Here is a 12,382-nt window from a genome sequence, read left to right as displayed (position 1 = left end):
CCCTCTGCATGGCAATTCTGTAGAGGCAAAAGTAAATGCCCTCTTCGCCCTGACCCACCGGACCCACCCAGAACAAGGGCGAGGTGGACTGGTGCACCACTTGTCTCTGTGGTGCAGCTGGGTCATTTAGCTGCCTCAGCAGCAAAAATGACACAGGAGATGTAGAGGTGGGCGGAGCATGGCATTGGAACAACAGTACCTGACCAGGCAGGATATGGCCAGCAGGGGGCTCCACTGAGAGACGGGGAGGCCCTGGGGGCATGATGGAGTCTAGAGTGAGACAGAGCAAGAGACAAGTAAGATTATGGATAGCACTATGTTGGTGTAGAAAGATTTTGGGGGGGGGGGGGGGGGGGGGTACAAGGATAATGTGAAAGAGAATGAGAAAATGAGTGAAAGATATCGAAGGTAGTCTGACAGAGGCAGAAGTACTGAGGTGTCTGTGTGGTACTGAGGTAGTGGGTGGGTGGAGGAATTTGGTAGTTTCAATGGTTAGGCTGTAACCGTCAGGCCGGATGTAGAGACGATCTTAAAAGAGAATGCAGTTCCTCTTGTAACTGTCACTAAAGCCTTCTTATATGTAATAACAATATAGCCAAGCTGAACTAAATGAAAGCAAATGCAGATATCAATTCAGGTTGCAGTTATAAAACAAATAGGCACTGAACGTCATTACACATATAACTGAAAGTGTGATAAAGAGGATGTGAAATTGCAGTGTGGCGTGAAAGAGAAAGAGATGTCTTAATCTCAGACTTAATCTCTGATTTAGCAATAGCATTGCAACTTATAAAATGTTCTAAAACAATTGAATATGCCTAGAAGGAAGCATGGCTGCTTACTGGGTTAGAGTTCATGTAAATGGGCAGCCTGTGTTTGCTAGACCCAAAATGTAAGGTGATGTCATCCTGCTGCACCATCACTGAGCACCAGAAGGTGAGTGCTCACTCGTCTGCTCACAACTATAAGTCTCTTTTCACCCACAACAGCAACCTTATCAAACTCCAGCCAGCCACGCACCATTGACAATGGTGCTACCAGATCACAGTCTCGTCAAAGTTGATAAACTACCTGAACTATCTAAAGTGCCTTCTACAATAGGCATAGCGCATCTAGAGATAAGAGTCTCTTTGATCGTTTTCGTTGACACATAATTTAGGCTGTGACCTTTTTTTTATTCTCCTGTTTGTATTTTTGCACTGAATGTACTTTTTTTTCAGTGTACAAGCATGAAAGATACTGAAAGATGCAACTTAATTTCATTGTACTTGTAAAGTGACAATAAACTGATTCCATTCCATTCTATTGTCCATTAGCTGAAAGTAAAGGAACAACCCAAATCAAGTCCTTGAGCACGGAGGAAGCCCAGCTCCATACAAACATCTCCTACTTACGTGATGGGGCTTTGATGGTGGTGTAGGGGCTGAACATGCTGTTGTCATACTGACAGCAGTACAGGCTCCCCGACTCCGCTGCACTGCCCTGGAGCACAAACTCAGCCTGCTGCTGGGGTGTGTTGTATCGCATGGAGTCGACCAGCTCCTGAACGTGGTAGAGCTGAAAGAGGAGGCCCGAGTGGCCAGGTGGAGCGCGGCACTGCAGGGTCACGGTGGAGCCTCCCCCCGACACCTGCACCAGGTCCGGAGCCAGAGCAGACCCAGAGGAGCCTGACACGCCCACTGCTGCACACCAAGAAACAAGAGCAGTTAACAGGAGGATGAATAAAAAGAAGCTTCAAAAACGTTACAAGTAAAAGAATTCCCAGTTCCCTAATAAACAAGGGTTTACTTATTGTTGACTTATTTATTTTTATACTAATGTTTGCTAATGTAGAGTATATCCGAACTTCCGCTCACTGACTTGACGTTAGATTTTGTTTTATAAACAGCAAATCATATTTTTCCATTTTGGAATATAACAAGCAAGTCTAGCCACTTACCCCACACACACAAAATAAGAGCAGGTAACATGAGCAGAAACGACACTCCGAGAGAAGGATGTTCGGTGCTCAGATTTCAATCCGAGACTGCGTGCTTGTGTGGATGCGTATGTATTAAAGGATGTGTGTGAGGGTGTGAGGAAGACAGAGGAAGGGCAAATATGAACAAAGAGACCGGTACTGATGGATCACACAGTGTTAAGACCTCCCTCTGACACACTGAAGACAACCTTTTGTGAGCAAACTTCCTCCCATGTAAATAAGAATCGTACAAATGTGGTAAAGCTGTTTCCTAAACCACATCCTTCCCTTTTTCACATATCATCCTCCTACTACCAGTCAGAAGGAATATTACATGCCATACGACACTAAACCATTAATTATACAATATGCTCAATAACTAATAAGAGCTCAAAAGTCTGTACCTTGTTGTTTTACACTATAGTAAAGATAGGGTATAATTTTTTCTTATGTTATTTTACTTAGTATACAGTGTAATTAACAAAATAAATATACTATTAAATATACATTACTATGAAGAGTCTGTAAAATACAAAGTGTTACCCAAAAACCTTGTATATTATTTTAAGAATATTTAAAGTACTATATATAGCGACAGCATTAGTGCTTTGTTAAACATGCCATTGTTTATTAAAAACACATCTGTTGCCAAGAACACAGGGGATTCCTTTACACATTAGAGGTAAATATTTAAGATTTTAATAGCCAATTATGCTAACTTTAAAAGCTGCCAACTGCTTGGTTTCAGCCTATCGGGCTTATATTCTTACAGCAACCTGAATGAATTCAGTACAATTAGGATTACAAATAGCTTCAGTAATATGAACATAGACTCAATCATGTGACCTGTGGTTAGATTTACAAAACCTCATGTATTGGTTTCTAACCAGGCGGTACATTACAGTGGTAGTGTTGGCTTCAAGTCCTGTTTCTACTACTACTATAAAAATCTGTAAAAACGTTCATAACAGAAAGAGTATGAGAATAAACAAATGGAATTAGCTGGATCTAATACCAGATGGTGACATCTGTTGAATATGTACACTCACCAGCCACTTTAATATAGGTACACCTGTCCAACTGCTCATTAATGCAAATGTCAAATCAGCCAATCACATGGCAGCAACTCAATGCATTTAGGCATGTAGACATGGCCAAGACGATCTGCTGCAGTTCAAATCGAGCATCAGAACGGGGAAGAAAGTGATCTAAGTGACTTTGAATGTGGCATGGTTGTTGGTGCCAGATGGGCTGGTCTGAGTATTTCAGAAACTGCTGATCTACTGGGATTTTCATCCACAACCATCTCTAGGGTTTCCAGAGAATGGTCAGAAAAAGAGAAAATATCCAGTGAGCAACAGTTCTGTGTGCGCAAATATCTTGTTGATGCCAAAGGTCAGAGGAGAATGGTCAGACTGGTTCGAGCTGATAGAATGGCAACAGTAACTCAACCAGTCGTTACAACCAAGGCATGCAGAATAGCATCTCTGAATGCCCAACACGTCGAACCTTGAGGCAGATGGGCTACAGTAGCAGAAGACCACACTGGGTGCCACTCCTGTCAGCTAAGAACAGGAAACTGAAGCTCACCAAAATTTGACAATAGAAGACTGGAAATATGTAGCCTGGTCTGATGAGTCTCGATTTCTGCTGGGAAATTTGAGTGGTGTGGTCAGAATTTGGCATCAACAACATGAAAGCATGGATCCATCCTGCCTTGTAACAACGGTTCAGGCTGGTGGTGGTGGTGCAATGGTGTAGGAGATATTTTCTCGGCACACTTTGGACCCATTAGTACCAATTGAGCATCATGTCAATGCCACAGCCAATCTGAGTATTGTTGCTGACCGTGTCCATCCCTTTATGACCACAGTGTACCCATCTTCTGATGGATACTTCCAGCAGGATAACGCACCGTGTCATAAAGCACGAATCATCTCAGACTGGTGTCTTGAATACGACAATGAGTTCACTGTACTCAAATGGCCTCCACAGTCACCAGATCTCAAACCAGTAGAGCACCTTTGGGATGTGGTGGAATGGGAGAATCGCATCATGGATGTGCAGTCGACAAATCTGTAGCAACGCCGTAGCGCTATCATGTCAATATGGACCAGACCCTCTGAGGAATGTTTTCAGTAACTTGTTGAATCTATGCCACAGAGGAATAAGGCAGTTCTGAAGGCACACACACACACACACCGTACAATATCAGAGAATTTTAAACCAAACACTGCATGTGACGCTTTGGGTCTTACGTTGTTACCTTGCCCCCTACTGACATCAAGGTGAAAGCCAACCTACCATAAGTCTCTATAGCAGGGGTCGGGAACCTATGGCTCACGAGCCCAATGTGGCACTTTTGATGACTGCATCTGGCTTGCAGATAAATCTGAGCTGACACGATGTTTCCTAACACGATAAGTAATGAATAAATCCCCTAACATTTTAAAGAAAAAACATTACAGAAGCCACTAAATTTCAAAATATAAAACATTCTCATGCATTTTAATCCATACATCTATCTTGCTGTTCTTCAGGGTTCCTTCGGGAGTGTTCAGCACAAAAACTCTACTTTTAATAGGAAAATGCGGTAGCCCACATGAATTGAGTCGTCTTCTTCTTCTTCTTCTTCCTATTATAGGCTACTCAACAATTGTTGGTCTAACTTAATAATTTAAGCTAGTTGTATTCAGTGTTAAAAATATTGTATGGCTCTCACAGAAATACATGTTAATATTTTTTCTCAGCCAAAAAGGTTCCCGACCCCTGCTAATTATCTGGAGTTCTACAGGAATGTTCTTGAGTTCTGCAATATTTATGTGGAGTTATACAGGAATGTTCTTGAGTTCTACAGTAATTATGTGATTCCACAGGAATGTTCTTGAGTTCTGCAGTAATTATGTGATTCTACAGGAATGTTCTTGAGTTCTACAGTAATTATGTGATTCTACAGGAATGTTCTTGAGTTCTGCAGTAATTATGTGATTCTACAGGAATGTTCTTGAGTTCTACAGTAATTATGTGGTTCTACAGGAATGTTCTTGAGTGTACTGCAGTAATTATGTGTTTCTACAGGAATGTTCTTGAGTTCTGCAGTAATTATGTGTTTCTACAGGAATGTTCTTGAGTTCTGCAGTAATTATGTGTTTCTACAGGAATGTTCTTGAGTGTACTGCAGTAATTATGTGTTTCTACAGGAATGTTCTTGAGTGTACTGCAGTAATTATGTGGTTCTACAGGAATGTTCTTGAGTTCTGCAGTAATTATGTGGTTCTACAGGAATGTTCTTGAGTGTACTGCAGTAATTATGTGGTTCTACAGGAATGTTCTTGAGTTCTGCAGTAATTATGTGGTTCTACAGGAATGTTCTTGAGTGTACTGCAGTAATTATGTGGTTCTACAGGAATGTTCTTGAGTGTACTGCAGTAATTATGTGATTCTACAGGAATGTTCTTGAGTGTACTGCAGTAGTGTTCTAGAGTCTTGCAGTAGTGTTCTTTAGTTCTGCAGTAATTATGTGTTTCTACAGGAATGTTCTTGAGTTCTGCAGTAATTATGTGATTCTACAGGAATGTTCTTGAGTGTACTGCAGTAATTATGTGGTTCTACAGGAATGTTCTTGAGTTCTGCAGTAATTATGTGGTTCTACAGGAATGTTCTTGAGTGTACTGCAGTAATTATGTGATTCTACAGGAATGTTCTTGAGTGTACTGCAGTAGTGTTCTAGAGTCTTGCAGTAGTGTTCTTTAGTTCTGCAGTAATTATGTGTTTCTACAGGAATGTTCTTGAGTTCTGCAGTAATTATGTGATTCTACAGGAATGTTCTTGAGTTCTGCAGTAATTATGTGGTTCTACAGGAATGTTCTTGAGTTCTGCAGTAATTATGTGATTCTACAGGAATGTTCTTGAGTGTACTGCAGTAATTATGTGGTTCTACAGGAATGTTCTTGAGTTCTGCAGTAATTATGTGATTCTACAGGAATGTTCTTGAGTGTACTGCAGTAATTATGTGGTTCTACAGGAATGTTCTTGAGTGTACTGCAGTAATTATGTGGTTCTACAGGAATGTTCTTGAGTGTACTGCAGTAGTGTTCTAGAGTCTTGCAGTAGTGTTCTTTAGTTCTGCAGTAATGTCCTAGCCTGCAGTTCCTCTAAAAAGTCCATAGAATATTTATTGGTAGGAACCACAAACTGAAGCTTCAGCAACTGCTAACTAATCTGAAGACTAAAGGTTTCTAAAACCTTTTGTAACTCTCTCTCTCTTTCCCTCTCTCTCTTTCTCTGTACATGTGTGTGTTTATCTGCGAGACAAGCACTAAGGAGCTCAACTGGGTTATCTGTGGTGGGACAGTAGGCCATACACTAGCCGAACGGTGCTGATAATCTCATCCTTACAATCACCTTCACGACACTCAACTTCTCAGAATTTTCCCTCAAAATACCGTGAAACACTACTGCTGTACCCACCATTGACCATAAAACTACTGCTCTTCCAACCACTACTGCTAAGACTACTGTCCAGGAATAAACATAACCAGAAGAGAACAGTCCTATATAATAAGGAAAACAGTTATTACTTATTATCCTTTTAGAATAATATTTCACATAATAATCTCATAATGGGACTGTTAACTGAGTTGTTTGATTAGGAGACCCAGGCTGACGTTTAAGGGGCCATTTATAGGCTTGTTTTCTTACTCCTTGTGGAATTTAGTATAAGCATCACATGACTGAGCAAATAGAGTTTTACTCATAAAAAGGTTAAAAACCTTCAGGTAATAAAGTGATATTTCACCGTCCTTTCCGTTGAATTATTTCTTTGTTAGTGAAAGGTCTGCTGCAGGTTCTGCTGGGCCCAGTTCGGGTTCTGAGTTCGATTTCTGCAGCTCACTGTACACTATGACAGCTGACATGCAAGTCGGACATCACACACAAACACGTCCACACACACACACGCACCCGCGCATCCATGCATGCGCACACACACGCACACATCGCAGCCCCTCCCTACAGCTCACAACTGAACACTGAAGGACTTAAAGTCAAGTTTACAGCTGATAGTGAGAGGGTGAGTGGGGGGTAGAGGGGAGATTCAGTCTGAGAGAGAGGGAGGGAGACTGGGACCGCCTGGCTGAAACACACACTGCAACATAACTGACAACCTGACCTGCTTTATACCTGTACAAACTACAGAAATTACAAAGATCCACTGGAGGAACTACAAGCACTGAGATCCTGAGGTACATGTCATTCCAGAGAGCAGCCCAGCATCTCCGCGCTTAAAGGACAAGTGCGTGGTCGAGTGGACCTGGCGTGGAGGCCCTGGTTAGCGGATGGCTGTGACTCAGGCTGCTTTGCCATCTTTCAGCTCCTTCTCAAACTTCTGCAGCTCCGTGGACGCCATGGCGGTAGGTCTGCTTTCTGAAATACACCTCTGCTCACATCTCGGGCCCCTGAGGGTGTCTGCCGTGCCCACGAGCATCCTGTTTATTTACAATGGGATATCGTTATTATTCTACATTATTGAGCTAAATAAATTACTAATTAATTGTCCTCATTTTTAAATTGTGGCTGTATAAAAGAACCTCCTCATAGAGAAGGGAGGGAGAGAGTGAGAGAGCGAGGGGGAGGGGATGTGTGCTCTAATGAGATAATGAGGAATGGTAATTACAAGGTTAATACATGTATAGCACGGTCCTGCATGTTAGAGCACTATCAGAAGAGCACAAAAAATGCACAATTACTGACAAATACACAATTACTGACAAATATACAATTACTGACCAGTAGTGGCAAAGGGTTACAGCAAACGTCATCAGTGGCAACACACAAAATACCCGCAATCTGCTTGGGTTTATTTGTGTGTAGAATTCTGATCTGATTGTGTTATCAGTTATGTACAGTCATCAGTTGTACTGAATGGCTTTTTAGCTGATGTAATGTAGTGACCTCTGTGTTATGCTATAAAATCAACCCCAAATAATCGTAGACTAAAAAACAAAAAATCAGTAAACAAACATTGGATTCTTACTGCTTGGCTATCTCATGAGGTGATGAGTCTTATGTCTTATGTCCATCACTTCGTGTCCAAGATGTGGAGGTTGGAGGACTGCACCATGAGCCTGCCCCCGCCCGCTGAGAGACCTACGTGTGTCTCTCAGAGCACCGACCACACAGATGCCTCTCAGCAACACCACAATGAGGCATGCTGGGATGTGGAGTTCTTGTTGTCTGAATGGGGCAATCTGTCCCCTGATCAAACCAACAGCCAGCAGTACGTTTCCCAGCACCCCCTGCAGCAGGAGCAGGTTCAGGATGGGGGGGGGCAGAGTAGTGAGCCACCGCCTTGCAACGACTGTTTGTCCGTCCCTGATCTCTACGGCGACGGCTACACCACAGGGCAACAGGAGAAAGGTTTCCAGCACCTTAATCCCCCCGACACGCTCAGCCTATCACAGCAGGCAACACTAAGCAGAGATGCGATGGCTGAAGGGAAGGCGAGACGTTGGGAGTTTGGCCACTATTACCCCCACCCTGCCCCCGTCACCCACTTCCCCCAGGTCAAATTTGGCCAGACATCAGCTGTGGGGCCGGAGACTCAAGTTCCGCCACTACATTACAACTTCATCCAGAGTTGCGCTCACCCCAGACTCTACAACTCGCCGGCCAGCTACGCCCTCTTCCCCCCTCCACACGGCATGCTTCCTGAACCTACGGCACCCCCTGCTGGGCCTGAAGGGAAACGTAGCCGCAGATCCACGGTGAAGAGGAGGGCTGCCGTGCACAGCTGTGATTACCCCGGCTGCCACAAGACCTACACCAAGAGTTCCCACCTGAAAGCACACCTACGCACACACACAGGTGAACTCCCAGCTCTCCATGAATTATGGGAAAATGCTGAATATTTATTTTTGCTTCTTGCTTTCAATGTTTCAGTAGACTAATGAAATTGCAGTAGTCTCCTTAAATCAATTCTATGATTACATTTGTACACATGACATGTATGCGGAAGGAGGAGCTGTTATAATATTTCTCTCTCTCTCTTACTCTCTCTCTCTCTCTCCCTCTCTTTCTCTCTCACTCTCTCTGTCTCTCTCTTCCCTCAACACTCTGTGCAGGAGAGAAGCCATACCACTGTAACTGGGAAGGCTGTGGTTGGAAGTTTGCTCGTTCTGATGAGTTAACACGTCACTACCGTAAACACACGGGACTGAAACCTTATGAGTGCGGGCTGTGCCAGAGAGCCTTTAGCCGGTCTGACCACCTGGCCCTGCATATGAAGAGACACACCTAATCTCTCTCTCTCTCTCTCTCTCTCTCTCTCTCTCTCTCTCTCTCTCTCTCTCTCTCTCTATCTCACTCTCTCTCTCTTTCACACACGTGCACACATACATACATACACACACACACAAACAATCTTTATATCACATACACAAATGTGTGTATGCACATACATCTTGTGTATCTAATACAACACTAACATACTCTTGTGTACACACTTCACATATACACACACACACACACACACACACACACACACACACTAACAATACTATAACTGACATCTAAGATAGGGTGAGAAATTACATGAATATAACAAAAGATCTACACAAGATGCACATTTGATCAAATTTTAAAATCTCTTGAAACACTCTAAGGTGTAGAAGCTTTAGAGACCTTATTTACCACATTCCACTTTAAAAAAATATATAAAATAGCTGTTTTAAAAACTTCATTTGTCCTTCCATTTTTGTGCAGCAGGGGGAGCTAAGGAAGAGCAAAAACAATGGTGCAGAAGTGAGAGAGAGAGAACACACTCAGCTCTGGAGCTGGCAAAACACACACACATGCATGCATGTACACCCCCAACCACCCACACACACACACACACACACACACACACATACACCCAACCACCCACACACACGCATGCCCACCTCCAACACCCTGACCCCAGCCCATCCCCCTCACACGCACACACACACACGCATGCATGCACACCCCCAACCTCCCACACACACTCCCACGTCCAACACCCCGACCCCACCCCATTCCCCTCACACACACACACCTATAATAACCTATTCAAAACTAAGTGCTAAACTCAGCATTTTGCAGTGGGTACAGGGTGGAATAGAGGTTATAGAAACATTCCCATTGCTGTAATATTCCACATAGTGTCCCAAATGTTGGATTTATTACCATGATGCTCACCATGATGTACATACCATCTCAAGTGAGCTTTTGTACAATTACAGAGAATATACCGTAGGGCAGTCATGGCCTGGTGGTTAGGGAACTGGTCTTGTGACCGGAAGGTCGTGGGTTCGATCCCCAGACCTGAGGCCATGACTGAGGTGCCCCTGAGCAAGGCCCTTAACCCTCAATTGCTCACTTGTATAAAAATGAGATAAAAATGTAAGTCGCTCTGGATAAGGGCGTCTGCCAAATGCCATAAATGTAAATGTAAATACCCACATATATCTCAGCTGTGCCACTGACATGTAAATTTTAATCCAGCCAATGTTCTGAACAAAACATGGGAAAATGTGGGAAAAAGTGAGGGTTGCTGTAGGGATTTCTAAATGTATACTTATGGGAGTGTCATTACTACCATCCGCTGTATTTCCCAATTACCGGGTTCTGAATGTAAGTGCAAAGTAATAAATTGAATCTGTTTATGAAAAAGTTACATAGTTATGGGAAAAAATTTGTAATAGTCTTGCATCTACAATTTTTTATTATTTTAACATAGTTTTGTAAATTTTGCATTTTAAAATATTTATCTGAAACTGCCTTAATAAAATTAACATTACTACAAGTGACGATATGTAGTACTTATTCTTCACGAACAGAAGACCATGGGACTGCAAATGTTTAGTCTGAATGAAACAATTTACCAACAGAAAGAAAGAAACCAAAGGATACATAACTAAGAATAACATAAAGATCTCACAAAAAGCCTGAAATTTAGATAGCCTACCCATAATGCACGATGAGGTCTGTGTGACAAGTCTGGGTCATGTGATTAGAAGATGTGGACATATTACTTTCTTTGGACACTGCGCATTCAGATTTTTGATTCCTTTACTTTCCATAGAAATTACTCTAAATTTGTCCAATTTTTAATTTCCCATGATTCCAATAAATAAAATGTCAAATGTAAACAAAAGAAACAGTGAATAAAATTTTGAAAAGCCAAAGCCATGTTTTGGATAAAATTCTGTTTGTTCAAAGTACTACACATTGCCTAGTGACAGATTCACAATGTTTGGCAATAAATCACACAAACAAAATCTTTATGAAATAAAATGAAAATGTGAAATGTGCCATATTTGTCAATTGTGATTTTTCACCGCAATCAAAATTTGTCCTCCGCATTTACCCATCTGTGCAGTTAGAACACACACAAGTGATTACTAGGGGGCAGTGGTGCACACATGCCCAGAGCGGTGGGCAGCCCTAACCCAGCGCCCAGGGAGCAGTTGGGGTTAGGTGCCTTGCTCAAGGGCACCTCAGTCATGGCCTCAGGCCTGGGAATCAAACCCATGACCCTCCGGTCACAAGACCAGTTCCCTACAACAGAACCATGACTGCCCAAACAAAAACTTTATGCAAAAATGAAAATTTATAACTTTTTACCAAAATTTAATATAAATATCTCTTGATTTACTTAAAAATCCACTGACACCCATGCACAGAGCAACCTAGCGGGATGGTCTGATAGCCATTCGGAGTAAAATTTGGTCAAACTGACCCTGGCCAGCAGAGGGCAATGTTCCTGAGATGCAAAAAGCCTGCATTCAGACTCAGACACAAAAATAAATCAGGTTATGATGTAAGGGGACTATATATACTGTGAGAGCACGAGGTATGATATATATATATATATATATATATATATATATATATATATATATATATATATATATATATATATATATATATATATATATATATAACCTATACCTCATGTTCTCTGTCATTGTTGCATTGCAAATCTAAAGTGCTTGAACACTGAGCTAAAACAAATACACAAATAGACAGCTTAATTGGATCACATCTGAGTGAAGAAACACAAATATTTAAGAACCCCTCCCCACATCCACCCTTGGGGTGTGGTATGTTTGGGTGGGAGGTGTGTGTAGGGGAGAGGGGGAGGGGGATGGTGAGCAGACAATAGCAGCTCTATAGAGCATACCACCACTGCTTCCTGCTTCATAATCACAGACTGGACTCACTTTGGGCATGGTGGCCCCCACCACAAACCTTTTACCAATCCCATTCTATTTGAAAAGGGGGAACAGTTGCTAGGCAAAACAGCATAACGGTTGCCTAGGGAACCGTAAAAGACGCAGCCGGGAGCAAATGGGGTGAACGGTGAAGGGGGGAGGGGCAGCCAAGTTCAAAACCAATGAT

General features: G+C 42.4%; 2 protein-coding genes and 1 long non-coding RNA gene across 4 annotated transcripts in view; 2 read left to right on the top strand and 1 right to left on the bottom strand.

Moving 5' to 3' along the window:
* Positions 1-8,105, bottom strand: part of LOC143521880 (uncharacterized) — a 13,207-nt gene extending 5,102 nt beyond the window's left edge. Inside the window, exons 1-3 of one of the 2 annotated variants that reach the window (XM_077015339.1) lie at positions 7,995-8,105; positions 1,395-1,682; positions 1-270 (exon numbers count right to left, since the gene is read on the bottom strand). The exon at positions 1-270 is cut by the window's left edge and continues 48 nt beyond it. In XM_077015339.1, coding sequence (XP_076871454.1) covers positions 1-270; positions 1,395-1,527 — 403 coding nt within the window. In that variant the 5' untranslated portion in view covers positions 1,528-1,682; positions 7,995-8,105. Of the gene's footprint in view, positions 271-1,394; positions 1,683-1,939; positions 2,389-7,994 lie in introns of those variants that run through there. The other variant, XM_077015338.1, reaches the window with a different exon arrangement.
* LOC143521882 (uncharacterized) lies at positions 807-1,684 on the top strand. Its single transcript, XR_013132866.1, has 2 exons — positions 807-936; positions 1,317-1,684. It is a non-coding gene; the product is annotated as an uncharacterized LOC143521882 (long non-coding RNA).
* Positions 7,025-11,292, top strand: klf1 (Kruppel like factor 1 (erythroid)). Its single transcript, XM_077015340.1, has 3 exons — positions 7,025-7,371; positions 8,056-8,824; positions 9,082-11,292. Exons 1-3 carry the CDS (start codon positions 7,297-7,299, stop codon positions 9,255-9,257), a joined length of 1,020 nt encoding a protein of 339 aa, XP_076871455.1. The 5' UTR covers positions 7,025-7,296; the 3' UTR covers positions 9,258-11,292.
* The last annotated feature ends 1,090 nt before the right edge of the window (positions 11,293-12,382 follow it).

This window comes from Brachyhypopomus gauderio, chromosome 8 (genome assembly GCF_052324685.1).
Source record: "Brachyhypopomus gauderio isolate BG-103 chromosome 8, BGAUD_0.2, whole genome shotgun sequence".
Taxonomy (NCBI): Eukaryota; Metazoa; Chordata; class Actinopteri; order Gymnotiformes; family Hypopomidae; genus Brachyhypopomus; species Brachyhypopomus gauderio.
This window is presented reverse-complemented; position numbering and strand designations above follow the sequence as displayed.